General features: G+C 38.7%; 1 protein-coding gene across 1 annotated transcript; it reads left to right on the plus strand.

The window, feature by feature from the left end:
- Window positions 1-5,432: 5,432 nt before the first annotated feature.
- LOC145687553 (uncharacterized) lies at window positions 5,433-9,860 on the plus strand. The gene has a single exon (XM_081761019.1). It carries the CDS (start codon window positions 5,433-5,435, stop codon window positions 9,858-9,860), a length of 4,428 nt encoding a protein of 1,475 aa, XP_081617145.1.
- The last annotated feature ends 18,006 nt before the right edge of the window (window positions 9,861-27,866 follow it).

Here is a 27,866-nt window from a genome sequence, read left to right on the forward strand (position 1 = left end):
ATTTTAAAAAAGACTGACATTGTACAGGCAATGCGACTATGCGAGTTTCAAACAGTCTTCTTTATCGGTTGGTCATTGGTTTCGCAGGGGTGTGAGAAATCGACGGTTTATTTACAAAAACAAACCAGCAAGATTGGGTGGGCGATTATTGTCATTGCAAGCGATAAAAGTTACAGTACGGGTTAAAAAACAAATTAATTGACGCCTCAATTCGAATCTGAAGGAGGCAGAGCACACGAAACATTTCTCGATAACACATATGATAGATATATACGAGACACCAAGGTTTCTTCCGTATGAAGCGAAAGTGTTGCAAACCATTGATTTGAAACACTGGTTTCAAAGGTCTAAATTGTTACTGCGTACATAAGACATTTTTTTATATTCTGGAGAAAAGATTTGCCGCCCCCAAGTGTTGCCGCCCATAGGCACGTGCCTAGTGGGCCTATTTGGTAATCCGCCACTGACAACGCGTCCGCACACACGACCAACATCACAATTCAGTTTTTAGAATTTACGGAGGTCAGACTTATGACTCATCCGCTGTATAGCCCTGACCTGGCCCTGTGTGATTTTTTCTGTTCCCCAGGATCAAAGATTGCATGCGTGGGAAGAGATTTTGCAGCCCTGAAGAAGCTGTAGTGGCTTACGAGAATGAACTTTCAACATTTGAAGAAAAAGACTGGCAACACTGCTTCCAAAAGCGGTTTTGGAGGATGCAAAAGTGTGTACAGTGCAATGGTGAACACTTTGAGAAAATGTAAGTGTTAAATTGATTTTAAGTATGTAAGTTATTTCACATCTCAAAACTTTCTTAGTGGCCCTCGTAGAAGTATTATAAATTTCCACGACAGAGTGCGAACGGGGATTTCCCCTTATGAATTTCCAGATGACTGATATTAGAAATAGACTAAGTGCTCAAACATTGTCTAACTTGTTGTTCATCAATGGCTCACCGCTAGACAAGCTCGAAATATACGAGCTAGTTATTTCTTGTCTGAAGGATGGACATCATTCCGCTGCGGATGATTTACCACGAAAAAGTTACCAACAGGAAATAAACCCGATTCCAGATTTGTTTTAAGGTGGAAAATTACGAATTATGGAAAATGTATACTTGTATTACTAATGGCTTATTTGTGTTATTCAACTTTGTACCTAATTTTTCGTAAGTATCTTCTTTGCTTAGGTAAACTACTTTGAATAAATACTCATAATAATTTCAATTATGCATAATTGTAACTTAAATTTATCGTGGTGTTTTAGTGATTATACAAATTACAATTATGAGCATACTTTATGGAAATGCTCTCACATAGGGTACCCGAGCACCTTTATACACTATGAAAAACTGATTTTTCAAGTCTTTTGTGAGAAAAATACTGTAAATTGAGAAACCATAACCTTTTCCATATTGTGCAGGGGTATTTCCTGCGAATAGAAGTTTCTTTTGGAATGCGTTCAGAAATTAACACTTGCAAGAATACTCTCTTAGTATAAGTATATTTTAGGCACACACTAATTTTCCCCCACCTCGAACTGTTTCAATTTCCTTACTGACAAACACTTTACCATTTTATATCGTAAAGGTCAGATCCACCGTTATTGTAACAGAGTAGTGCTTGAGCGATTGACTAGAAATTCAAACTCCGATTAGTGACAATGCCAGTCTTGTTTTATTACAAGTGTAAACAATTTAGTCAGTATAGAAGAGGCCGTGGATCGTGTTCAGAGTTGATGACGATGGATTTTGGTAAGTCAGAGTAGGTCACAGTGGATGAGAGTGGTTCATGGTGGGTGGTGAGTCAGAGTGGGTCATGGTGGGTAGTGGGTCAGAGTGGGCCACGGTGGGTGGTGGGTCAGTGGGTCGTGGGTCAAGTTTTCATTGACCCACGCCAATTCTGGCACACATCTCCTGAATTGAATTTCTGAACCAATACGTGGCGGTGCGTTCGTTCACGGCATTCTACCTAAATGCTTGGCATATGCAGCGAGCTTATTACGGCTGCTGACAGACCCATATTAAAACATACAACAAACACACGCAAATAAGATGTTTCGAAACCACCAGCACTTCAATTTGACTGGATAATTCACCAACACTTTTCTTGCTTTTTATTTAATTTAACATCTCACAGTTATGTCCTTACACTAAATCAGACTAATGATTAATCGGTGTCAATACTGTGATTTTTTGTGTTCTTTTCACACTAGGAATCGAACCGTATGCACCATATGCACCAAAAGCACACTCGCTAGTCACTATTCCAGCATGGAGGGCCTTTTGCCGTGAGTGTTTAATAATAATAATAATAATAATAATAATAATAATAATAATAATAATAATAATAATAATAATAATAATAATAATAATAATAATAAGTTTGAAACTGATTCTTCCAATTGCGTAATGACAAAATTCAGCTTTAATGTCATTTGCTGCTATTATCAGTGATGACATATGCCATCGTGTCACTTGCGTCAAAACTTGTATCCGCCTGTGGGTCTTGCTTCTGAGAACTGGCCTGATCCGCTGACTCAGACTCGGTGACGCAGACAGACCTGGTATAACCCAAATATTCTGGGTCTTGAGTCTGTCCGAATCACTGTGGACCTGCGGTCTGTCCGAGTCACCACCGGCATAAGTCTGTCTCTGAGACATAAAACCACGAGATACAAACTTTGTGATGTGTTCCATCACAAATTCAATATGCAATTTAAGATTAATTTGATATAAGTTTACTTGAAATAGTTTAGATTAAGAAAAAAAAAAAACAATATAATAGCTTACACAAATTTATAAATTTCGAAGCAAAACTAAATTCACTGAGACCGTAGTTTAGCCCAGTCTGTAGATTTATATATTATACAATCAGCGAGAAAGAATAAGAAAAGACAATTCAGAGCACAAAACATGTTAAGATAGTGATCACATGATCAGCGTGCTTCTTGTCATAAACTAGATGAATTACTAGTGTCATCAACTGTGAAACATGACAGCGGGCTACAGCCAGTGTGATTCACTTCTACAGTAAATGGATTATTTTAACTTGTTTCTTTGACATAATAAATTACGCCCAACATCTTATTTCGGTACATGTATCTTCTCTTGCGAATATGGTTAGCGTATGCGGCTTTGGTGCGAAATAACCAGGTTCGATTCCCGGTGGGAGTTAATGCGGTTCGGATCCCACTTTAAATTATATGTCTACGTCTCATGGAGGCCAAGTGCTGATTGCAAGGTTAAACCTAAAATCAAATCATTTGTAATGGCATCTTCAGTTTTAAGTCCCACGGTTATGACATGTAGGCTAAAGGAGAAAGTGGTCAGACAATTTGGAGTGAAGAAAGTGGGAGGAAACGGGAAAACTCAAACTCACGTACACAGCATTTGTCCATCACAAAGCTCACTTGGCGTGTACTGGGATCGAAGTAGGGACCACACGCACGAAAGGTGACTGCTCTACCACTGAGCCGCCGAGATCTAGATCTGAAATCAACGAACCAAATAATTGTATGTTCTAAAACTCTGAAAGGAACCCTAGGGTTGTTTCATAAGCAAACAATGGGAAAGTTGAATAAAATTATACCCTAAGAGTAGTACTTACTGGTCCTATTGTGCTCCAATACTGACAAAAAGACTTACGGAAGTGTCACTCACAGATTTGAATGAAACTTTGCACATTTGTAGAACATCGAAAAATAATTGACACGCTTTTAAATTTCGGAAATAGTGCGGGTTAAGAGTAAAAATCACCCTTTGAACCGTTAGGGGTAGTCTCGAAGCATATACAAAAAACAATCATTTAATGCAGAAGAAAACATAATGCCACGGAGTTTTAGAATAGCTGATTCAGAATCTGACGTCAAAATTGCAAAATCCAAAATGGCGGATCCAATATGGCTATTACAATTACAAAAAGTCTTCTGGTTTGAAATGCTGTGCTAGCCAAGAACAATCATAGTTGACAGGGATTACTGCGAGGAGCTTGCAGACTGATTTGAAATCTCTTTCTGTGCTTATTTTAACATGGTACTTGATTAAAGTGAGTCTCTGCACCTCTCACTATTCGCGGTTCTTATGCATAGTGAGGGTCCGCAGTGGCTCAATGGTAGAGCATTCACCTCTGGTACATGGAGTCCCTGGTTCGGTCCCAGCTCGTGCCAAGTGAACTTTGTGGTGGATAAACACCGTGTGCGTGAGTTTTCTCTTGGTTCTCCCGTTTCCTTCTACTTTCTTCATTCCACCATTTCATTCATTTCTAATCTTCACCGTCTCATTTAACATAGCCAACATAAGCGTGGAACGTAAACCTCAAAGATTTCATTTCATTTCATTTCATTTATGGATAGTGAGTCCCCTCGCGCCTCAAATAGGTTCAAAAGTTGATGAATTGTGACCACTCCACGAATCTAGTAACAAAATCGACTTTGCATTAGACGCTGGAATAAGCACCCGGAATAGCAAGAGGAGAGGGGACTAACTTTAAATAAACACTCCGAATAGTGAGAGGAGAGAGGATTCACTTTAAATATGCATTCGGACTAGTGAGAGGGGAGGGGAGTCACTTTCAATAAACAACCCGTATAGTGGAAGGCAAGGAGACTCACTTTAAATACGCATCCCCAGTTGTGAAGGTGTAGAGACGCACTATAATCAAGCATCTTGTTAAAATAGTACAGAAAGAGGTTTCAAATCGGTCTGCAACCTCCTCGTAATAATCCCTGCCAACTATGATTGTTCTTGATTAAAAGTACATCATTTCAAACCAGAAGACGTTTTGTAATTGTAATAGCCATATTGGATCTGCCATTTTGTATTTTGCAATTTTGACGTCAGATTCTGTTCGGGCCATTCTGCCCTCTGTTTGTTTCATAAAAATAAGAAGAGAAAGGAGGCTTATGTTTTTTTTTTCCGTGTTTGAGCCTATTGTGAGCATTTCCAAAACTTGGAACAAATTATATGTTTTATGTAGTGTCAGTTTTGCTGTAGAGATGTCTCTGCAGGTCAATATGGTTTCTATTTGTAGTATCTTACTCTGGCGGTCTCTTGTCTTTCTTTTCAAAAATACCGTTAGGCCGCCTCCCGCCCGCATCTTTTTGTCAGTGTTGTGTTGTGCTTTCCTGCAAAAGCCTCGTGTGCGGGATCTTCAGTGTTTGTGTATTGGATTTTCTTATTCTAATACTTATTAATTCCAGCAACTATACAAATTTATACAGTCCAAAATTCCAGATGCAAAATAAATTGTTATTGTTTTCAGTAACTCATTATCTGTTTAATTAAATGCGCAAAACAATAAACTATTGTTTGGTCGGCGTATACATGGTCCTCCGGGCCGGATTACTAGTGCTTATGTGAACTGTTGCTGTGAACAATAAAGACTAGTGATTGAGTGTTTTTTTTCTCACGAACATAGTGCAGTGTTTTAGAGATGGAGCCGCTAAAAATTAAGAAAAGAACATTAAAGTCAAAAATTACGCGCGAAGAAAAAGCCATCACAGAGTTGGACGCTACCGCAGCGGCAGCCATCTTGGTGCATCAGGCGAAGGTCAGTGAACTCCAGCAGGAGTGTTCAAAGCTGCTGGATGATATTTCGGCGGTGGCAGGAGACGAGGAGTTCGAAAAAGAAGAGGAAGAGTTAGCGGAAATGGACAAGAGAATAGTCCAGATGTGTGTTCAATTGATGGATTTTCAATTGGAGGGAAGTAAAGGAGCTCAGCCTTCGTCTTCGTCTGAAAGGCAGCTTGCTAATGACGTAAGACTACCGCAGTTACAGTTGCCAGTGTTTTCGGGAAACCTCCATGAGTGGTTATCGTTTCACGATTTATTTGTGGCTTCAGTACATAATAACAAAAATCTGTCAGGTGCTCAAAAGTTGCAATACCTCAAAACATCCTTGAAAGGGGAACCAGCACAACTCCTTCAAGCGATGCAAACCACGGACAGCAACTACAAAGAGGCGTGGGACATTTTAAATGCACGGTATCACAATAAGAGGGAAATAGTGAACGCGACAATTAAGCGCTTAGTTACGCAACCCGTAATACAACAAGAATCGCCAGCCGCCCTACGTAAGTTAATTGATACCACAATGGAGTGCACGCGGTCCCTCAAGGTGCTCGAGCAACCAGTCGAACACTGGGATGTTATCTTGGTTTATCATATCACGGATAAACTGGACAGTGAAAGTCGTAGACAGTGGGAACTTTCATTGAAAATAAATGAACAGCCATCGTTTGAGCAGCTCGCAGAGTTCCTCGATAACAGAGCCCGCGCGCTCGCAGTGTCTGCCGGCGGGAAAACGCGCGTCGCCGGAAGTAGTGAGCAAGTGAAGAATCGCGACAAAAAACAAACTTCCTCCCATGTTACCACCAGTGAACGTGGTCAAACATTATGTAACGTATGCAGTGCAATCCACCCCCTCTACAAATGTGCGGAGTTCACAAAACTCAAAGTGTCTGATCGTGTCACCCTGGTGAAAGAGAAGAAACTGTGTTTTAATTGTTTTCGGAAATCGTGTAGAAAGGATACGTGCGCATCTAGTACGTGTCGCAAGTGCGCTAAAAAACATCATACTCTCTTGCACTACGAGAGAGCTGAGTCACCAGTGCGTGAATCAAATATCACGGCCCATGTTGCAGCGGACGCAAGTGTACCACAGGTGTTATTATGTACTGCCATCGTGAAAGTAAGAGGAAATAATGGTGTGTATTACCCCTTCAGAGCGATGCTGGATTGCGCAAGTGAATCTAGTTTCGTCACCGAGAACTGTGTACAAAAGCTGGGCCTCAGGAAAAAGAAATCCAGTATTGTGATTTCCGGGATTACAGGAGCAGGAGTGGCGACAGCGAGTGCAATGGTGGACTTAGAGTTTCAGTCATTCGGGGGAAAAAGTGAAACTTTTGAAACTCGTGCTGTGGTAATTCAGAAAGTTACATCTGATCTACCCAAACAAAAGTGTCCTAGTGCTACAAACTGGTCTCATTTAGAGGGCCTAAGATTAGCAGATCCCACTTTCAACGTAGTGGGCCCCATTGACATTCTGTTGGGAGCAGACGTGTTTCCATCACTTATGTTGAGCGGGAAGTGTATGGGGCCACCCGGGACGCCCGTCGCATTAGAAACTAGTCTCGGCTGGGTGCTATCTGGCAATATAGGTCCGACAAGTGGGAAGCTAACGGTGACGTCACATCGAGTTTCCTGCGAGATCGATGAAGCTCTTCGCCAGTTTTGGGAGTTAGAAGAGCTCCCACTTACAAAACACCTGTCCAAAGAAGAAAGGAGCTGTGAAGAACACTTCTTAGCTACACACCACCGTGACGAGCACGGAAGTTATGTGGTGAGACTACCTTTCAGGGGTAACACAGCCCCATTAGGCAGATCACGTGAAATCGCAGTGAAGAGGCTATCTAGCGAACCGGAAGTGCTCCAGGCTGTTCCTCCCCATATGCGTGAAATTGACCTACAATTCAACTTTGACACCGATAACATCAAGACCCTCGGAGTACAGTGGTCACCTGTTACCGACGAGTTTGGGTTCAACGTAGTGCCTCCCTCTCCCTCCGCAGTGTGGGCAAAACGAAAAGTGTTGTCAGAGATTGCCAAGATTTTCGATCCCCTTGGCCTTCTCTCCCCAGTAACCGTCAGGGCCAAGATGATGTTACAATCATTGTGGAAGGAAAGCCTCGGTTGGGACGACCCCCTCCCCTTTGAAACAAGTGCAGCCTGGCAAGAGTACTGCGATGAGTTGTTTGTGCTCCGTGAAGTGAAGGTCGAACGATGCATTGTGCCCTCTGACACCGTCAGCTGTCAATTAATAGGCTTCTCTGATGCTAGTGAGCGGGCCTATTCTGCAGCCGCCTATTTACGAGCAGAGCGTCTTGACGGTCGTGTCGACGTGAGACTTATCGCTGCAAAAACCAAGGTTGCTCCCATCAGAATTGTTTCCCTACCCCGATTGGAATTGTGCGCCGCATTGTTGCTGGCCAAATTGTTAAAAACAGTTGCAAGTGCCATCAGTGTAAACGTCCAGGATACAAGGGCTTTCACTGACTCCACTGTTGTGTTGGCCTGGTTAGCCCAGTCACCTGACAAGTGGAAAACTTTCGTTTCAAATCGGGTAGCGAAAATACAAGGAATTTTGCCTTCGTCACAATGGTCACATACCAAGAGTGAAGATAATGCAGCTGATTGTGCGTCAAGGGGGTTAAAGCCCAGCGAGCTCTTAGAACATCCCCTGTGGTGGAGCGGTCCAGAGTGGTTGCGCGAAGCAATGTTGCCAGAGCCCCCATATCCTCTCGCTGACTGTACTACAGAAGTGGAAGAAAAGAAAAAATGTATCACCGTTATGTGTGTGCAGTCTGAAAATGACATTGTGAACCGTTTCTCCTCCCTAGTGAGATTGAAGCGTGTAGTGGGTTGGTGTCGCAGGTTTGTTTACAACTGCAGGAATCCGGTGCAGAAACGCCAGGGGGCACTTACATCGAAAGAAATGGAAGAGAGCCTTTTGTGTTTGGTAAAGGAGGTGCAGAAAAGAGAATTTCACACCGAAATCCAGTGCTTAGTGGATGAAGAGCCCATTCCCAATAAGAATAATATTTTATGCTTGTCTCCCTTCATTGACGAAAATGGCATCTTGCGTGTGGGGGGGAGATTACAAAACGCCGACATTTCTGTGGATAGAAAGCATCCCGTGCTGTTGCCCAATAAGCATAAATTAACGGAACTTCTGATCAATCACGAGCATTTAAACACTTTCCACGGTGGCCCTCAATTAGTGTTATCTACGCTACGGCAACATTTCTGGATTGTGGGTGCGAGAAATCTAGTGAGGAAGATAATCCGGAAGTGTGTAAAATGTTGTCGGTTTGAAGGAAGAACAGAGACGCAACTAATGGGTTCCCTGCCCCCCTCTCGCGTAAACCCAAGCCGATGCCTTTCCCACACAGGTGTGGATTATGCAGGGCCGGTGCTACTCAAAGCCAGCCGGGGGCGCAGCCGTTTGAGATTTAAGGCATACATCTGTCTTTTTGTGTGTTTTTCCACTAAGGCTATACACCTAGAATTAGTAGCGGATGCAAGCACCACTTCCTTTCTCGCTGCCCTAAGGCGTTTTGTGGCTCGTTGGGGCGTACCTAGTGACATCTACAGCGATTGTGGGCGTAACTTTGTAGGAGCTAGCAAAGAGCTAAAGGAATTGTTAAGAGTGAGTGTTCACACGGCCAAAAATGAAGAAACTGCTGCCTACCTCAGCAAACAAGGAATATCTTGGCATTTTAACCCCCCGTCCGCACCTCATTTTGGTGGGATTTGGGAAGCAAATATACGTGGAGTAAAGCATCATTTCAAGCGCATCGTGGGAGAGGTGGCGTTGAGCTTTGAGAAAATGTATACCACGCTAGTTCAAATTGAAGCAATTCTGAACTCCCGCCCCCTCACTCCTCTCTCGGATGACCCCAACGATCTGGCCGCTCTGACACCAGCTCATTTCCTTGTGGGAGAATCATTACTTTCTATCCAGGATAAGGATTTCACTTCATCCCAGCTCTCTCATCTGAAAAGGTGGCAATTGGTGCAGCAGTTGTCGCAGCATTTTTGGCGCCGTTGGTCCCAAGAATATTTGTGCAGTCTCCAGTCAAGAACGAAGTGGCGGAAAAACCGAGACAATATCAAGATTGGTGACATGGTTATTTTGAGGGAATCCCATCTGCCTCCCCAGCAATGGAGATTAGGGCGTGTTCAGTGCATATTTCCTGGAAATGATGGCTTAGTGCGAGCAGTTACTGTAAAGACTGCCTTCGGGGAGTTGAAGCGCCCCATTGCGAAGCTGGTTCCATTGCCTTTCAACCCTTCAAAGTAAAGTGAAGTCATGCAAAACGCTACAACCTCGCTCATCAACCATGTCTTATCATTGCATATGAATATTTGTTTTGTGTGTCTTTTTTTATTATTATTATGCATTGTTATTATTTTTTCTCGCTTTTAGTGTATTTCTTGTGTGAATCTCGATCATTCATTGTGTGCGTGTGTTATTTGAAACTAGAGCGTTTCAAGGTGGGGGCTATGTTCGGGCCATTCTGCCCTCTGTTTGTTTCATAAAAATAAGAAGAGAAAGGAGGCTTATGTTTTTTTCCGTGTTTGAGCCTATTGTGAGCATTTCCAAAACTTGGAACAAATTATATGTTTTATGTAGTGTCAGTTTTGCTGTAGAGATGTCTCTGCAGGTCAATATGGTTTCTATTTGTAGTATCTTACTCTGGCGGTCTCTTGTCTTTCTTTTCAAAAATACCGTTAGGCCGCCTCCCGCCCGCATCTTTTTGTCAGTGTTGTGTTGTGCTTTCCTGCAAAAGCCTCGTGTGCGGGATCTTCAGTGTTTGTGTATTGGATTTTCTTATTCTAATACTTATTAATTCCAGCAACTATACAAATTTATACAGTCCAAAATTCCAGATGCAAAATAAATTGTTATTGTTTTCAGTAACTCATTATCTGTTTAATTAAATGCGCAAAACAATAAACTATTGTTTGGTCGGCGTATACAGATTCTGAATCAGCTATTCTAAAACTCCGTGGCAATATGTTTTCTTCTACATTAAATGATTGTTTTCTGTATGTGCTTCGAGACTATCCTTAATGGTTCAAAGGGTGGTTTCTACTCTTAAACCCGCACTATTGCCGAAAAAAAAAAGTGTCAATTATTTTTCGATGTTCTACAAATGTGCAAAGTTTCATTCAAATCGGTGAGTGACACTTCCGTAAGTCTCCTTGTGAGAGCTACACGAGAATTCAAACTGTACTTTGTCTTGCTGCAAAGACGTCATGTAATAAAGCAATTGACTTTTGTTTCACGTTGATATGGTAGACAATATTAAGTTCGAAAGTAAGGTATTTTTGATTTGTGGTCGCAATAGATGAGTATGGTTAGAGATGAAATTCGTTCGTTCTTCGGCTGATGAAGTAATATATATATTTAAACTTTTTTCCTTTTCTTTTCTATAAGCGTTGTCTTGCTGTGGCAATTGATGAAACCAGAAATCATAGATTTTCAGCACTTTCAATTTGAATAGAGTAATAGAGGGACAAATGAACTTACTCTTCGAACTCTGAATACTTTCGAAACAAATACTATCTGCTACTGTTTTGTTTTGCGAAGATCAAACTTTGAACGAAAAATGGCAGTGAACTTCTACCACTTTCAGTTTTAGTAGAAATATGAAAGCAGGGTTGGCAAAAAACATGTTTTTTATTGAAAAAAAATGTTTTTTGGGGGTTTAACCCCCCTTTTTTGTTGCTGTTGTTTAAACCAGGCTTTTTTGGTTCAAATAATTTGCTCTATGTATTTATATCACATATGGACAAAAATAAGCGTGTTTCGCCTTGGTGTTAGTATGCAACAACCGGGTTATGCTGGAAGGGGTCACATAAGCTTAAAGCGGAATCCAAACCACTTCTCGGCTTACATCCAAGAGAAATTTCCCTCCATTTGAACTCGAAACCGGGAATAATTGGCCACAAATGCGATACGTCTGCCTACTGACTCACGAAGGACTCCTGATAAAAATACGTTGACTGATCTGTGTACATATTTGTTAATATAATCGTCAAGAGTCATTAGGGCAGAAGGACAAAAAGATAAACAATTGCACAAGTGGAACCATTATACAGAATTGCATATGGACAATTTCGAAGTACTACAGAGTACAGAAGGACTAATTTAGTCCAAGTCAGTTCACTACGACTTTTGTTGGTCCAAGTTAAATAAATATAACGACTTATTTTGCATATCAGTAAGAAACGTGAATAAAGCTACGAATTATTTGAGTCCACTTTGGCTCTGACCCATTTACACATAAATAGTTACCAAAGATTCTTGTTATTTCAATAATTGCCTCCAGAGGTGTTTGTATGACCCCCTCCTCAAAAAAGTACGCCATTTCGATGTATTTTATCAATAATAAACATTATTAAAACGAAACAATGTTTTGAATTCACTTTTTGTTGGATAACAATAATAACAAACTATTAAAAAATCACAAAATAAACACCCATAAAGTTACATAAAAAGTTGATTTTGTAATATAATCTCTTTGAGTAAAGAACGGGGAATTTAGGTCTGAATATAGTACGAATAATATATGGGAGTAGAGGCGCGGTGGCTAAGTGGTAGAGCGTTCATCTCCGGTGCTTGCGGACCCTGGTTCGATCCCAGCTCGTGGACAAACTCTGTGCTCGTGTGTTTCCTCGGGTTTCTCCCGTTTCCTCACACTTTCTTCATTCCACCATTTCATTCATCTCTCATCATCACCGTCTCCTTTTGCCTAACCGGCATAACGTGGGACGTAAAAATCAAACATGCTATTTCATTTCATTTTCATAATATATGTGAGTGAAACGTGATAACCTACAAATATGTTTTAATCACGATTTTACGAATATTTACACTTTTACGAATATTTTTCGTTTTTGGTTTAAACCATTAAAAAAACCGCTGGTTTAAACCAGCCAACCCTGTATGAAAGTAAAAATAGATTAAATTAAATAAAAAAATCATATATTCTTGGGACATTAAATTTACTAATATATATATATATATATATATATATATATATATATATATATATATATATATATATATATATATATATATCGCTCGGTATCATCATTTTTCTTCTTCTTAAACGGTTTATGTTAAAACCGGAAACAACCTATTTCTATCAGTTTTGGTTTCAATAAAGGGTTAAGGAAGAAAACGAGGTCTACGAAGAAAACGAGGGAATGTTTAATCGAGCTCAAAAACCGCGTCTCACAATATCTTGCCGGTTTTGCTTTGATAATTGTCTTCAAACAGATGAACGGAAGGACGGATAGGTAACTGAGCGTATTTGTTCCATACTATTTCCTATACTTATCCATAGCATAGTTCGGAATTCAACTGCAAAGTGCAACCCAGTAAATCCTAACTATATATAAAACTACATGAACTGACGTAACTATTCTATCAGGCCTTGTTTCCATTTGGTACTAATACACTATAACACACTGAGCAATGCTATGTGATAATATGTTAAAAAAAAAAAACTGTATCACGTAACAGTTTCAAAACAATAACTATGTCTTCATCAGACTTCCACTCCTTCCACAGAGGAGTGGAAGTCTGATGAAGACACAGTTATTGTGTTGAAACTGTTACGTGATATATTTTTTTTTTTTTACATATTATCACATAGCCTTGCTCAGTGTGTTATTGTGTATTAACTGACGTAAATTAAAGTAATACTTTCGGTTGACGTCGAAAGTTGAAATTTGGCATAATTGTAGTATTCCGGAACTAACCCACAGAAAAATTGCCAAAAGTGAATATGCTTAATTTTTAGGGAGTCAAAGGGGGGATGAAGAAATTCACAATGCTATTCAAATTGGCTATTAAAAAAAAAAAAAAACAACTTATAATCTAAAGTTTTAGGTATACTTGGAATTGAAATGAAAACTTGAAATTCAGTGTACTTGTACGTTTGCTATAGGATTATTTAACAAAATCACTAAAAATAAAAAAGAAATAATCAAAATTTAGAGTGGTTTTATGGGGAACCGAATAATCTTCTCCATGTTATTTATATGGGAAACCTTTTGCACACCCAAAATTGTTGGACACTTCCTGTAGGGCTACAATGATTAATTCTTACATGGTTGTAGCTTTACAGAACTGACCGACAGATAAAATTGCCAAAACTCAAAATTTTTAACTTCTAGGGGGTCTAAGATGGAGATGAAGAAATTTCCCATGTTATTTAAATGGGCCTTCGTTTAGACTTATAATCGCATATTCAGGTAGCTGGAATTGAAATAAAAACTTGAAATTTGGTGTGCTTGTACATTTTTGTTAGCGCTCCCTACGTAATTGACAAAAAGAGTGTAAAGTGGTTTTATGGGAACTGAAAAATCTTCCGCATTCTCTTTATATGGAACATCTTCTACACCCCAAAATGTTTATCAACTTCTGGCAAGATTAGAATGATGAAATTTGGAATGATTGTAGTCTTCCGCAACTAACCAACAGGAAAATTCCTAAAAGTGAATATTTTTAGTTTTTAAGGGGTATAACGAGGAGATTAAAAATCCCCATGTTAAAAAAATTTGTGTTTTCTTATGATATCAAATTTTATCTTTTAGACAGTTGAAACACGAAAAGAAACTTTAAATTTGGTAGAATTGTGGGTTTAACAGGTACGAGGAAGTGCGCCGAGTAAAGTCGGGGACCAAATTCAGGAAAATGTTAAGAGCAAATGCACGAAATTCACTCTTGATGCAAAGGCTGATAGATAACGGAGCAAACGCAGATAGCCAAAGTCTAGTCTATATTATAACATCGAAAGTGACTATGTTTGTGACTCCTAATTTCTTGAACCACTCGGCCGATCTCGATCAGATTTCCAACATAGATGAGATTCTGGACTGGAATATATATATACATGAAAGTGACCAAAGTCGGCCCCCTCTTATGATTAAATTTATAGAAAATTACAGTTTATGCATTGAAATATTAAGATACAGTATTGAGGGATACAAAAGAGTAATGCACTAAAACACGTTAATTCAATACAACAGTATTTATTATGAAGAATTTGGTTTAACAACTGACAAGCAGAAAGATCTCTATATTTTCTGTTTTCAGGATTGACCCTCTTGTGGTTTTAACATTCTAAAAGTTTGAAAATAACGTTTCCTTTGTTAGTTAACGACAAAAGTCTCAAATATACTGTATATCTCCCGGTCGTTGCCAGTAGATTCTTCATGTGCTCACAAATCACACACTGCACATTGGATTAACAATTCGTTTCTGCAGTCCATGGAAAATTTCTCACCACAAACAAACAGTCAGTATTATCTTCAGTTGGATTACCTCCTGAAATATCAAGATCGGAATGTCCACTATGATATGACGCAATATCTTCATTGCCTGAAGTCACATCTTCTTCATCATCATTTCCGTTCTTGTTTCCTTTCTGGTGTTTCTTTCCTTTTCTTTGTCCTTTACGTTTAGCTTGTTTGCGTTTATTCCCTATTGACCTATCCAAAGACTGCATTAGCTTCCGTTTGTATGGTGAAGATGTTATCACTGCAGATGAAGTTGCCTTCCTACCTCTTGTCGAAGTTGTCTTCTTAGTTCGAGGCACTGTTCTGATGGCCATTGGACCTACCTCATAACATACAGGGTCAGTCGAAGGGCCAGGCTGATGGATCGTGGGTAGCGTTGGAGGAGTGGAGATTACAGGCTGGTGAAGGGTGGTCATTGCTGGAGGAGAAACCTTTTCCACATCTGACACGGTAGATATGGTGTTTATGTCTTCCCTATGCTGGGCCTCTTCTGAGGCAGGAATGAACTCTGAGTCCTGGAAAACTTTCCTGTTCACAGGGCAAAGGCCGGTACAGCGAAACCTATTCATTGCAATATCTGTTGTTTGGCACTTGATGCACGCTTTACCGAAGAGCTTCATAACATCAAAAATTGTTATAGGTCTCTGGTTTTCTCTAAGACGAACACGCACTTCTTCACTACAATGAGCCTTGAGCGGAGGCATGAAGGTACGATCGAGGGGCTGCATTTGTGGCTTGAATGGGGTGGTAGCGATATGATTGTGATGTGATTATCTCTAGCAAGTTCAATGACGTCAATATTCCGAGTATGGCTGGAATGCCCATCTAGTATGAGCATTACTGGTTTCTCTTCAGATGGTTTAGTTCGGCGAATGAAACTCTTGAACCATTCAGTGAATATATGAGATTGAACCCAACCAGACGGATGCACAGTAACAATCGTTCCAGGAGACTTCCCTCTTTCTAGAGCTGCACTCATATTCCTACGCGGAAATATCACAAGCAGAGGGACAAAACTGCCGGCTGCACTCATTGACACTATGGCGGTAATCAAGGAACTTCTTTCCGCTGAGGTGATGGCTCCAATCTGACCTTTGCCTTTCAATCCAACGACCTGAGCAACTCTGCTCTGCACAATTGACAAACCGGTCTCGTCAACGTTCCAAATGCGATCAGTTGTGCAGTGCTTTTTCTCTAGCTCTTGTATGCAGTTGTCAAAACATTTACAAACGTTCTCTTTTCTAAAAGCAATTGCCCTAGCATATGATGTTCCAACTGGTTTTCACACTGCTAACTGTGCCTTGTGTCGCCTCAGAAAAAGTTTTAGCCATTTCTGACCGGCACCTTGATCTTTAAATGGATGAACCAGATTATTCCTTATTGCTAAATTCAATGCCATTATTCGCAAGTCGGCCCGAGTCAAACCAAAGAAAATGTTCTCCATCACAAGACAATACTCAACTAACTTTTGTTCAAGGTAGGGATCAAGTACTGTAGGACATCCCATTTTTGTGTGAGCTGCTTTCTTTGGGCTTCCATATTTTTCGTTTGAAAGTCTCATCAGCGTTATTTCTCGTACTTTGAATATCTTGGCTGCTTTTTTCCAACTCATTGTCTTCATTCTAACTGCCTTAATTGTATTCTCCATTTGTTCGGGATCCCATCCTCTTCCACGAACAGGGTCGTTTGTATGGGACATCTGAAACAATATATATTGTGTTTTTCTTCAGCAATCGGAACTCTATTTAACTTACAAACAAAACATTGTAAGATTTTAGGGGATCCGACATTGGCCAACACATGGGGGTCCTACTTAGGACACTTTGCTCCTTATCATGTTTTAGTATAATCCTAAAATTAAGCAAATGAACAAACAAACCTTCACCATATTTTCAAAGTACAGTATTTATTAATGAAGAAAACAAAAACAATATTGTGGCTTAAGTTTACCCTCTAGTAAGTAAAGAACTTCGCACTTTTCTGCACGGTTGCAAGAACTTTCACTCAGTTTATAAATAATAACGACACAACTACCCCGCTTCTTGTGACGATTCGATGTTGCAATTTCCATAGCGCAATAGTTTCTCAGTGTTCTACACGTTCAAACCTTGAACGATTAGGCAGTACTTACAAGCCGAAATAACACGGGGATCCGACTTATGGACCGGGGACCGGGTTTGGTCACTTTTATATATATATATATATATATATATATATATATATATATATATATATATATATATATATATATATATATATATACAGGGGTTTGACAAAAAATAAAAACAAAACACTTCATACAGGACACGTAAGTTTGGCCCTCCGCTGTATAACACGTGTTGCTGTTGACGATCATTTATTGCTTTCAATGTGTCATATGAACCTTCCTCTTCCGTCAGCAGTCCACCTGTGAGTGTCGTGGTGTGAAAGTGGTTCGGTAAAATGTGCGACTTGACAGACTTCCAAAGAGGCATGATCGTTGGTGCCCGTCTGGTTGGAGCTTCAGTGGCAACAGTGGCGAACATTGTGGATGTATCGAAAGGCACTGTGTCCAATGTCACGAGGGCATACACAATTCATGGGCTAGCGACGTCTGCAAAGCACAAGAGTGGTCGAAAGACAATCCTGTCAGTTAGGGACCGGAGGGCATTAAAAGGGATTGTAGCAGTGCGACGGGAACGTCATAAAATGAAAATTCATGGCAGAGCCACTATCGCCAAACCCCTGGTCACAGCAGTAAATGCGAAGGGGCGTATCCAGTGGTGCAAGGACCACAAGGCGTGGACTCCTGAGCAGTGGAAACACGTAATGTGGTCCGATTAATCGACCTGCACCTTGTTTCCAATAATCGGTCGTGTTTACGTATGGAGAATACCGTCGCAGGCCTATGGTACAGACTGTCTGCTTCCAACTGTAAGGCATGGGGGTGGTTCTGTTACAGTATGGGCAGTGATATCGTGGTTTTCCGAAGGTCTCATCATAGCCCTGCATAGAATGATGAATGCTAAGGCGTATTGGGGGACCAGGTTTTACCCATGGCCCAAATATTGTTCCCTGATGGAGATGACATCTACCAAGATGATTTGGCACCCTGTCACACTGCAAAAACGGTGAAATCATGGTTGGAGGAGCATGACCAGGAGCTATCACAACTCCCCTGGGTCCCACAATCACCAGATCTGAACATCATTGTGCCATTGTGGTCTGAATTAGAAAGGCGTGTTCGGTCTCTTTACCCTCCACCAGCAACCATTAAGGAACTGGAGCATGTTTTGGAGAACCAATGGTACAAAATTCCACACATCACGATTCAGAAGCTGTATACGTCCATTCCACGTCGGATCCAAGCTGTTTTGGACACAAAAGGAGGCCCCACACCATACTAGGTATGATTTTCACACTTTTGCAAACGTTTTAGATTTTTGTCCAACCCCTATATATATATAATTTTTCGTTTTGATAGTAGAACCTAAGGGTTAGGGGAGAGGAGGGGATATATAACACTCTTGAATACCCGAACGACCTCGATGAAATTTTCAACATAGATGAGGTTCGGACCTGAAATGTTCTTGGCATATCACTTTCACGGTGCAACTTAGGAGGTGGAGTGAGCGAGACATTTAAGAACTGTAGAAAATGACCAATGTTAGTGTCGAATCTATAGTTTCCGGGATCGCTGGGATGAACAGTGATACTTCCGATACCGTGTCTCGCAAGATGGGTAGGGTATATATATATATATATATATATATATATATATATATATATATATATGTATGTATGTATATATATATAGTGGGAAGTCGAAAATCGGAAATAATTGGGACCACAAGTACTTCAAAAATGCCATTTAGGCTTAAATATACTGTACGGTATGCTCTTTTAACGATACAGTGGTTTTACGGTAGGTCTACATGCAATAATTACAATACCGTACGTAAGGCTACTTATATTTTGTTTTCCTGAAGAACCTGATTGTACACTAAATCACACTATGAATGAGCTTTCGTGTATGTATATATATATATATATATATATATATATATATATATATATATATATATATATATATATATATATATATATATATATATATATATATAACTTATCTGTTTCATCAGAAGAAGTGCTGCCAAACAGGAAGAAATTCAAGATTTGCTACTTGTAAAATATTTATCATTGCCATATCATATCATAGATTTATACCTCCGACGCGAACACAAATCAGATGTTATGAAGAACATAGCATGTTGTTATTTGCACCTAATGATACCGTAGCCTGTATTTACGACAAGAAATGGTGGATTGGAAGAATTAAATATATCAGTCTTGAAAATAACGATCTTTTTATTAACTTTTTCCATCCCCATGGCCCAATAACCTTTTTTAAACTATCTTCGAAAGACAAAGAGTGGGTGCCAATCACAAAGGTTCTCCGGAAACTCACACCCACGGAGTTCACAACTCATACAGGTCGTAATTTCAATATTAGTGCCGAACTCTACACAAATAAGTCAAGTGTTTACACTGATGTCTTAACAGCAGCGCCTTATAACTCAGAAGGTACTCAAGTCTTAGTAATGAAATTTAACACACTTGTTACTGAAAAACTATCATCTATTTTGTACAAGTTTGAGATTTTTAGCTTGTGTCCTTCCTGAGATATTTGATGGCTGTCTGCTGTCTAGCCTCTATGTAGACAAAAAATTGAAGGTGAGTCTCATTTATTTTGTTTCAAAGTGTACATTCCAAAATTGCCATTTCTAGGTTTCCAACCACAATGTTCAGAGCTTTTTCTTTCGACGTTCTGAAGTACGTCTTAATATGCATATAACACAGAATGTTGTCCACTTCATTAACTTTCATATGGTTTTGGTTAGAACTCATTATCTTTAAAACCTAAAAGTTACAGCGTTATCGAAATCCTCCGAAAAGTTCAAAATACGCTCAGGCGCTTATACACTACGTCAAAACCTGCGCGGTTAAAAAGTAAATGAATACCCGTTTTCAGTTCCCTGAATGTGGTACAAACTTGGGTAAAAATAATCAAAAACTAAATTTTGTCAGTAACCATCATTGGTCAATTTCATTTGGATTACCCCTTAAAATAATTAAAGGCTTGTTTAAATATGTTATATTTCCCCTAGAAAAATGTTGAGGGGTTAGAATTGTTAAAATAAGATGACCATATCTCGAAATCCCTTAATGTCAGATATATTAAATTTGATATTTAGATATTTCATTTAAAACAAATTAAAGACATGCTCAGTATATTTTGCTAGTTCTCCTAGAAAGAACGACAAAAAATGAATAAAAAGGGGTCGGAGTTGTAATTGTTTTCATACGATAGTCATACCTCGACATCTCTTAAGATTAGAAACATGTTACGGATATGAAACTTGTTATGAATATGATGTGGGAGATCGTATAGGCGAGCAAACAGAGGGGTCTGGGGCAAAGTCCCCAAGCTAGACGAAGTCCAGTATCGCAAGACAAAAAAGTACAAAATCTAACGCTACGACTTGTTGTAAACTTACGGATAAAGAAAAAAAACTGGAAAAGACCGGGCTCATACATAGCCTGAATAATATATATAATCATTTGTATCAACCAGTGCTTTCAATAACTAAATAGTAGTTCTTTAAAATGAACAATCTCAAACACTAATTGTATGTTATTTGACACTGTGCAACGTGAAGTTTTTCACTTTACTGTTACGCCATTGTTTAGGACATCAGGAAATACGTGAAATCACGTACGTCTCTGGTAGGGGGACGAGGGGGACGCGTCCCCCAATATTTTGAAGTACAAAATATTCAATATTTTATTCTAATTTAATTTATTTACTAACGACAAAATATCATATAAATAATAATTATTATATTTATTTGGAATATAATATTCAGGCTGTGAAACGATTGTAATCGAGTTCTTGATATACCTTAGGGGGTCCGTGAAGGTAAACTAAAAGGTAACAAATGGAATCGAAGTTAATAAACAGGTTGGGCTAGGTTGTACCATTTGAATCACTTTCTTTGATGTCCCCCCAAATTTTACATGCCAGAGATACCAGTGCGTGAGATGGTGTCAAACATAATACGAATATATTTTCCAAGCATCTAGCCTACAAACGTGTTTATATTTCTTCAAGAATTGAACACTACACTACGCATACACACACACACACATGTCTTAATCGTTATGACTTATTGAAAATCCAGCGTTCACATGCATAGATGGGTCACATCACCAGGAGTTCCTTCTGACTATTTACCTAATCACATAGAATACAAGCTAGACACTGATAAGAAGGAAAGTGATGGGAACTCCTGTTTCTCCTTCATAAATACCGGATTAGTCATGTCACGAGCCAACGAGAAGTGAGAGGATCAGATCGCATTGAAACGGGGAATTATCATATATCAAGACCATGTGGGGATAATACCAAGTGGTAGATAAGCACTAATAATCTTGGAGGGAGAAAGCGTGTTTGTGAGCATATATTATTTGTAAAGCAACATGGAAAAAGAGGCGAAATAAATAAATAAAGGAATTGAAAATAAGATAAATGAAACAAAAACGAATCAATGAAAAGACGCATCATCATATGTTTACATGAAGAATGTAAAAAAGAAAAAAAAAAGAAAATAATAATAATAATAAAAAATACTTGAACGCAGAATTTCGACTAGTCATTGACAATAATTAAGAAAGTGGAAGAACAAACTGTTGATTTAGTTGGCAGCTTGTGCAAACAATCACAAGTTCAAAAGATGTCACGTATATGCAAGAACAGAAACATCAAAAATACACAGTTATACCAATATTCAACCTGTGCCTGTCCTATGCAGCAATTTTCAATCAAATGAGACATGTTGTGATTTTTGTCATCTGTCTACGAGGGACAGGAAAGTTAAATATAAAAGGACATGAGGGAGTAGGGTCCAGAAGAGAAGAGCAGGAGATATTTGAATGCATTTAAATTCAAAGGGCAAACACCGATAGCTGCACAAAGCCTTCTGTTCGTCGTCTGCTCTCTTTGGTCACTCGTGATGAGAGGAAACTACCGGCACGTTGCTGCGAGAGTTGATCCAATTTGGGGGCCAACCCATCACCACCCAAACCCCTCACTCACCATGATGTTTGAGGGAGAGATTTGTTAAGTTAGACAGCTGCCAGCTCAAAAAAAAAAAAAAAAAAAAAAAAACTCAAAGAAAAATTGAATCAAGGATGTTGTCGAATCGAAGTGCTACATTCGTTAGCCATCGAACATACTCGGCTTTGTCATGGTGAGGTCCAGCACTTGCTGACCATCTTGACACGTGACTCGGAAATTCAACAGTCCCTATACCGAGTTCATTTTTGCTCCACTTATTTCTATCCCTTCAGCAATCATTTCTTGACTTTTTTTTTTCATTTGTTTCTCCCTTTGTCTCTAGGTTAAATGACTTTTCCAGCAGAACGTGAGTTAAATTGTTGTAGAAAACAAACTGCTTTCAACCACCCCACCATTAAACCTCAAGGACTCGACATTGAGAGTCTTAAACTGTCAGCTGTTGGCATATTATATTATTCTTTGTTTTTAGTGGCATTTTTTATTAGTACTTCATTTTGTTTGGACAATAAAAGAATTTAAAACTGGCTGCAAAATAAATACAAGATTCAAGTATTTGAATTTTGTTATAACACGAATCAAGTAAAGATAAAGAAAATTGTTTGATCTTTTTATTGCTCTTTCTCTGTCAAGATTAGTACCTTTAAGGAAGTGCCATGTCAGCATTACCAGTTCTGTTAAGACTTTTTCTCCCTACCAGATCACTCTTCAAGCAGAATAAATAATTACAAACCGTATCGAGGTTCTTTGCTGTGACACGCAGTACTGGTTGAAAGCTCTGTGTACGAGGTATTTAACAGTGCCACCGCACTACTTTATTTATACTCTTGTTCCGCTATCAAGCATGTCACTGTGCTAAAAGCTCTTGAAAAGTTCGGTATTTTACTTTCTTTCATTACATTATTAAAGTAGTCGTTTAATTGCTTTTCAATGTTTAATGGGATTTAGTATCTTTTCTGTCGACATTTCTTCACGATATTATGCGAGAATGAAGTTGCAAATTTTTATGTGAAATTTTTAGACATCAGCCTAGCTGGGAGCTAACTCTAAGACAAAATATTAAGAAACTAAATAGAACGGTATCTAATACTGACATTGTCTGAGAATATCATATGCATCACAAATGTCTCACTAAGCGATATTTAATCTTTTCAATGCCTATTAAAAAGTTTCCATCTTTTATCAATATAATATCGTGGTAACTTTTCATAGTTGTCTTACGCACGACAGCTATACGTGATGATTTTATTTTTCAAAATATACTGTAGGTAGTGTTTAATTTTTATTCATGCAACGTTTTGGGAGGGCATGCAAAACTTATATATATATATATATATATATATATATATATATATATATATATATATATATATATATATATATATATATACAGGGTGCGAATTACCGGGGGATGAGGGGGATTTTCCCTCTCAATCACATCATGTTCCCCCCAAAGAAGTCAGCTGAAGTATCCCCACCGGGGATGCTCGCTTTCCCCAAAAAAACTATTTTTAGTATAACGTTAAATTTCACTGATTTTTGTCATTTCTTGTAAGTTTAATCTTCTATCTGTATTTCGAAATGAGCATGTAAACTATTCAGTTTTCGTCATTTCTAATATCCCCACTATTTTCACCGTTGTTTAGTTGAACTATATTATTATGTCTACGGCTGTTACTTGCAACCGCACCTTCGTACTCTTCAGTTCGTCATCGTTTTAAATTTGAATGTACTAATTGCTCATAACAAAGTCACATATGGATTTATAAATGCTCTTAGTGGTTGGCCAAGAAGTAAACAAATAACTTCTTCCACCATATTGGCGATGGTCGGACGTGTCATATTCATCCTCTACATTTGTATCGATTATCATCTTATTTATTTATTTATTTTTATATTGCATTCTCCAGTATATCATTTGTTAGTGCATGGTCCTAATTCCCTAATAGTTTGCGTGGATGCAACTCGAAATTTGCATTTAATTTGTGGTAGTTAGCATAGTAATCACTGCCTTTTACACTTTACGGAAATGAATTTTGAAACTGTACTCAAAATGTGAGATATATTCAGGGCCAGCGAGAGGGAGGAAAGGAGGGGCTAGAACTCTGGGGCCCGGGATCCCAAAGGGGGCCCGGCGGCCGAAGATAAAGAATTACTAAATGTTGTATATTCTTACTCTTGTTTTCTTATGGTTCTTTAAATTCTTTAATTAACGATAATTTGGAATTTCAATATTGGTCTATGTCTAGTGTCAGTCTTAGACGGGAAACGTTTTAATTTGTAATTGAATCTTATAATATTTTGAGTGACTTGAAATAATATCGTTTCCATTCTGATCCCTGAACTCTTATGTATTCTTACGAACGGATATATTTACTTTATTTATGAAGCTTTCCGTGTGTTAGTTATTCCTCGCTGTCTCGCATAGAAAATGATAACATAAAGACACGAAGTTTGGCACAGAAGTACTTTAGGACATGAGCTGGTGCACCTCAAAGCCGGATTTTCAATTTTTGTTTTGAGTCATTAATGAAAACATAATTACAACAATGTCGCGTATCCTACTGTATGTGTTGAAAATTAAAGACAATGGATTTAACGAACAAGAATGGATTTAACGACTAAACAACGTGTGGACGTGGTGAAAAGCCGCTCTTGTGTGTCTCATGTTTGACAGTGGTTTTACTCAACCAAACACGTATAATTGTATATCGGCGATTCAGTGACTGCTCAGAGTATGTTTCTGAATTAAGTGTTGTCTAAATGAACATATGTGTGATGAGGAAATTAGTGATTTTTGTCCCTTGCCTTGGTGCGTTTGAGTAAAGCACCTTCGTAATGGCAGCACCTTCGTAAATAGTGACCGACTCATAAAATAGTGATTTGGTATTGTGTGTCCTTGGTTCCTGTATATACATGGAATAGTTCTACCGAAGTGTCATCAGCTAACAACTACACATTCAATCACTTTTATATTTTAAAATTTATATGGTCTCCTAATGAAAAGATTTCACGTTTACTGGTCGGCCATTGCACGCTGCTAATTGGTAGATCTAACTTTGAGTTCTCCTACGACGGACATCATGGCTGCCACTTGTTGCAACCTTAGCATTACCCAGTTTTAGGAATAACACTGTCCCAGAATCATTTTACATGCTTATACGGGACACTCCATATTTTTGTAAGACATTATAATGTTCATCTTTCATGTAGCTACACACAACAGTTTAGCAATAAACTGTTTTCTTTAGTAGTTTCAGGGACGCAAGGGACGCTAGTTCGCCGCCATTTTTTTTTTTTACTTTCCCCATAGGAAGCACGCTCCTCTCGCATCACAGAATGCGGTTCTACAGTCATCGCACTTCTTGCATCGCCAGTATGGCCGGACCGCTTTACACTTAAAGTCTTTCCAGCCTTAGAACAAAGTAGACGTAAACAAAGCGAATCGTATTACTCCGCGGCTCACACGTGCTTCGGTAGTGAGAGAGACATGAAGAGCAAGATCGTCTGCTTACTGTCGTCGCATAATTTTCAAAGTGTAAGGCTACAGTTGGTTTAATTAACGCACTGACACTGACTACTGCTATGTTGGAAATATGTATGCTCTTAAATCCTTATATAACGAGATTGCCTCTGTTCCTGTTGTCCTCTTTTGTGTTTTATAACACGAGACGAAAATGGATTATTGTCACACATCATCGCCATGAAACTCTGCACTCTACAATAATTTTAAATGAGTGGGGTAGGCGCGCGAACGCATACGCATGTGCTGTAAATACCGTATGTCCAAATACGGGTGAGGTTGAAATAAAGCTACATCTGTTGTTAAATATTATATTTTATATATTGCGTTTATTATCACAAAATGCAGGACAAATTCAGATATCTTTATTTGAAATTATTATTTTAGTAGGGATTATATTGCGGTAGGATACTAGTGCAGTGAGACCAACAACCAACCACTGGTCATCGACCCACTGGTAGTCAAGTGGGTTTGTTTACATCTACTTTTTTCTAAGGCTGGAAATAGAATATTAAAACATGCCGTCTTCTACAGTATATGGTCCCTATGATTTCATAGTAAGTGAAGTGATTATAATTGAGCTGGTTGATATGGTGTTTGTTGGATAGACTCTCCAAAAACCCTGTTCTGTTGATGTGTGTAATATTAAATTACTATAAGTGAAAGGCCTTGCGCATATTTAAGTTCTTTATTAGCAGATTTGAAGATGATTCGTAATGAAGAATGGAATCCGATATTTAGTGAAGCTCTGGTAGTAGCTGAAAACATAGGTTAGCCCTAACATCTTCAAGAAGAACAGAAGAGAGGAAGGAAACGAAAGAGACTAGCTGATGAAGAAGAGGGCGATAATGCAGATGATGATCCTGATCCAAAACCAGTTTTTAAGCGTGAAATGTTTAATGTTATCCTGGACAGTGTCATAGGAGATATGCCAGTTCGCTTCCAATCAGTGCGCTCTTTGTGTAACAATTTTTGTGTACTGTGGTCTTTCAAAGAAATGACAGGTGACCAGATCCAAGAACAAGGAGCTGCACTAGTCCAGCGATACCCAAAAGATTTAGGAGATGATCTTTCTGATGAACTGCATAGACTGAAATTGATATATTCGGCCAATCTTGGTGAGAAAACGCTTTAACCAAACGCTCCTAAATAACATCAAAACTTTGAATCTAGAAACTTTATTTCCAAATCTGACAGTGGCCCTTCATATATTTGCCACAATCTCTGTTACCGTTGCTAGTGCAGAGCGCTCTTTCTCTGTGTTAAATAGATTTAAAAAATGTTTTACGTTCTACAATGTGTCAAGACAGATTACCAAGCTTATGAGTGTTGGCAGTGGAGACAGAAGTTGTCAAGTGTACCAATCTGGATGCTATCAATGATGAATTCGCCCTGAAAAAGGCCAGAAAATTAATTTTGTTGTAACTATACGTAGAAAAGGATTCATTATAACTTGTAAAAGTTGTCTAGTATTAATACACATAATAAATTCCTCTTACAGACAATTACTATTAATATCACATTATGAATCACACTATAATTACTTTTTGCAATAGACCCTATTTCATTGAAATAACTAAATTAGAGCTAATGCCTCATGTCTCTAGTTAAGGAAGACTAACTGCATAGCTTACTTCTATATAATTATTTATAGCAATAATTGTGCAAAGATATTCATAGTACAGGATAGGTTGGATGGTTGAGAACATTTACTTTCTCAACTTTTAATAACTATTTAATGCGTTCTTTCTGTATTTCATTCACAAATTATTTGATTGAGCATTGGAGGAGAACGTTTGCTATTACAAATATATAAGTTACTTTTTTCTGTATTTTGATACCATTGTTTTAAATATATTATTTTTTATTCATTTTAGTTTTGAAGCCTTCAAAAATCTTAGAACCAACAAATATAGGGTCTAAACAATGTCATAAATATAAAATTAATGAGTTTTTTTTTTTCAGCGAACAGTGAACATAGGCTAGGTTCAGAGTTCTTATTATTCACTTATTTGGAGATATAGCAATACTGTTTAACATGTAAATTAAACGCATTAACGGTCTAATAAAGAGTCTAAAATAAGCCTTAATGTTCATTTTAGTTTACCTCTGTCCTAAGTGGTAAGTACGTAAAAAGTCATAAGGGAACATGTAAGGGGCCCGGGATTGCTCAGCCCCGAGGCCCGCGACCGCTCTCGCCGGCCCTGGATATATTCTCTCGTGGCTATATGTGAACGTACATGCTGGGGATGCGTCACTAGTTAGCAGACATGTTAGTGAACGTGAGAAAGCGCATAATTCAAGCTTTGTTTCAGCGTTTGCTAATACGACTAGTTCTCCGTGTCATTGTCTGT

This window comes from Thermobia domestica, chromosome 6, assembly GCF_964235325.1.
Source record: "Thermobia domestica chromosome 6, izTheDome1.hap1.1, whole genome shotgun sequence".
Taxonomy (NCBI): domain Eukaryota; kingdom Metazoa; phylum Arthropoda; class Insecta; order Zygentoma; family Lepismatidae; genus Thermobia; species Thermobia domestica.

Bases quoted from the DNA above. Each gene is read 5' to 3' on its own strand.
- LOC145687553 (XM_081761019.1), top strand. From the start codon at position 5,433: ATGGAGCCGCTAAAAATTAAGAAAAGAACATTAAAGTCAAAAATTACG.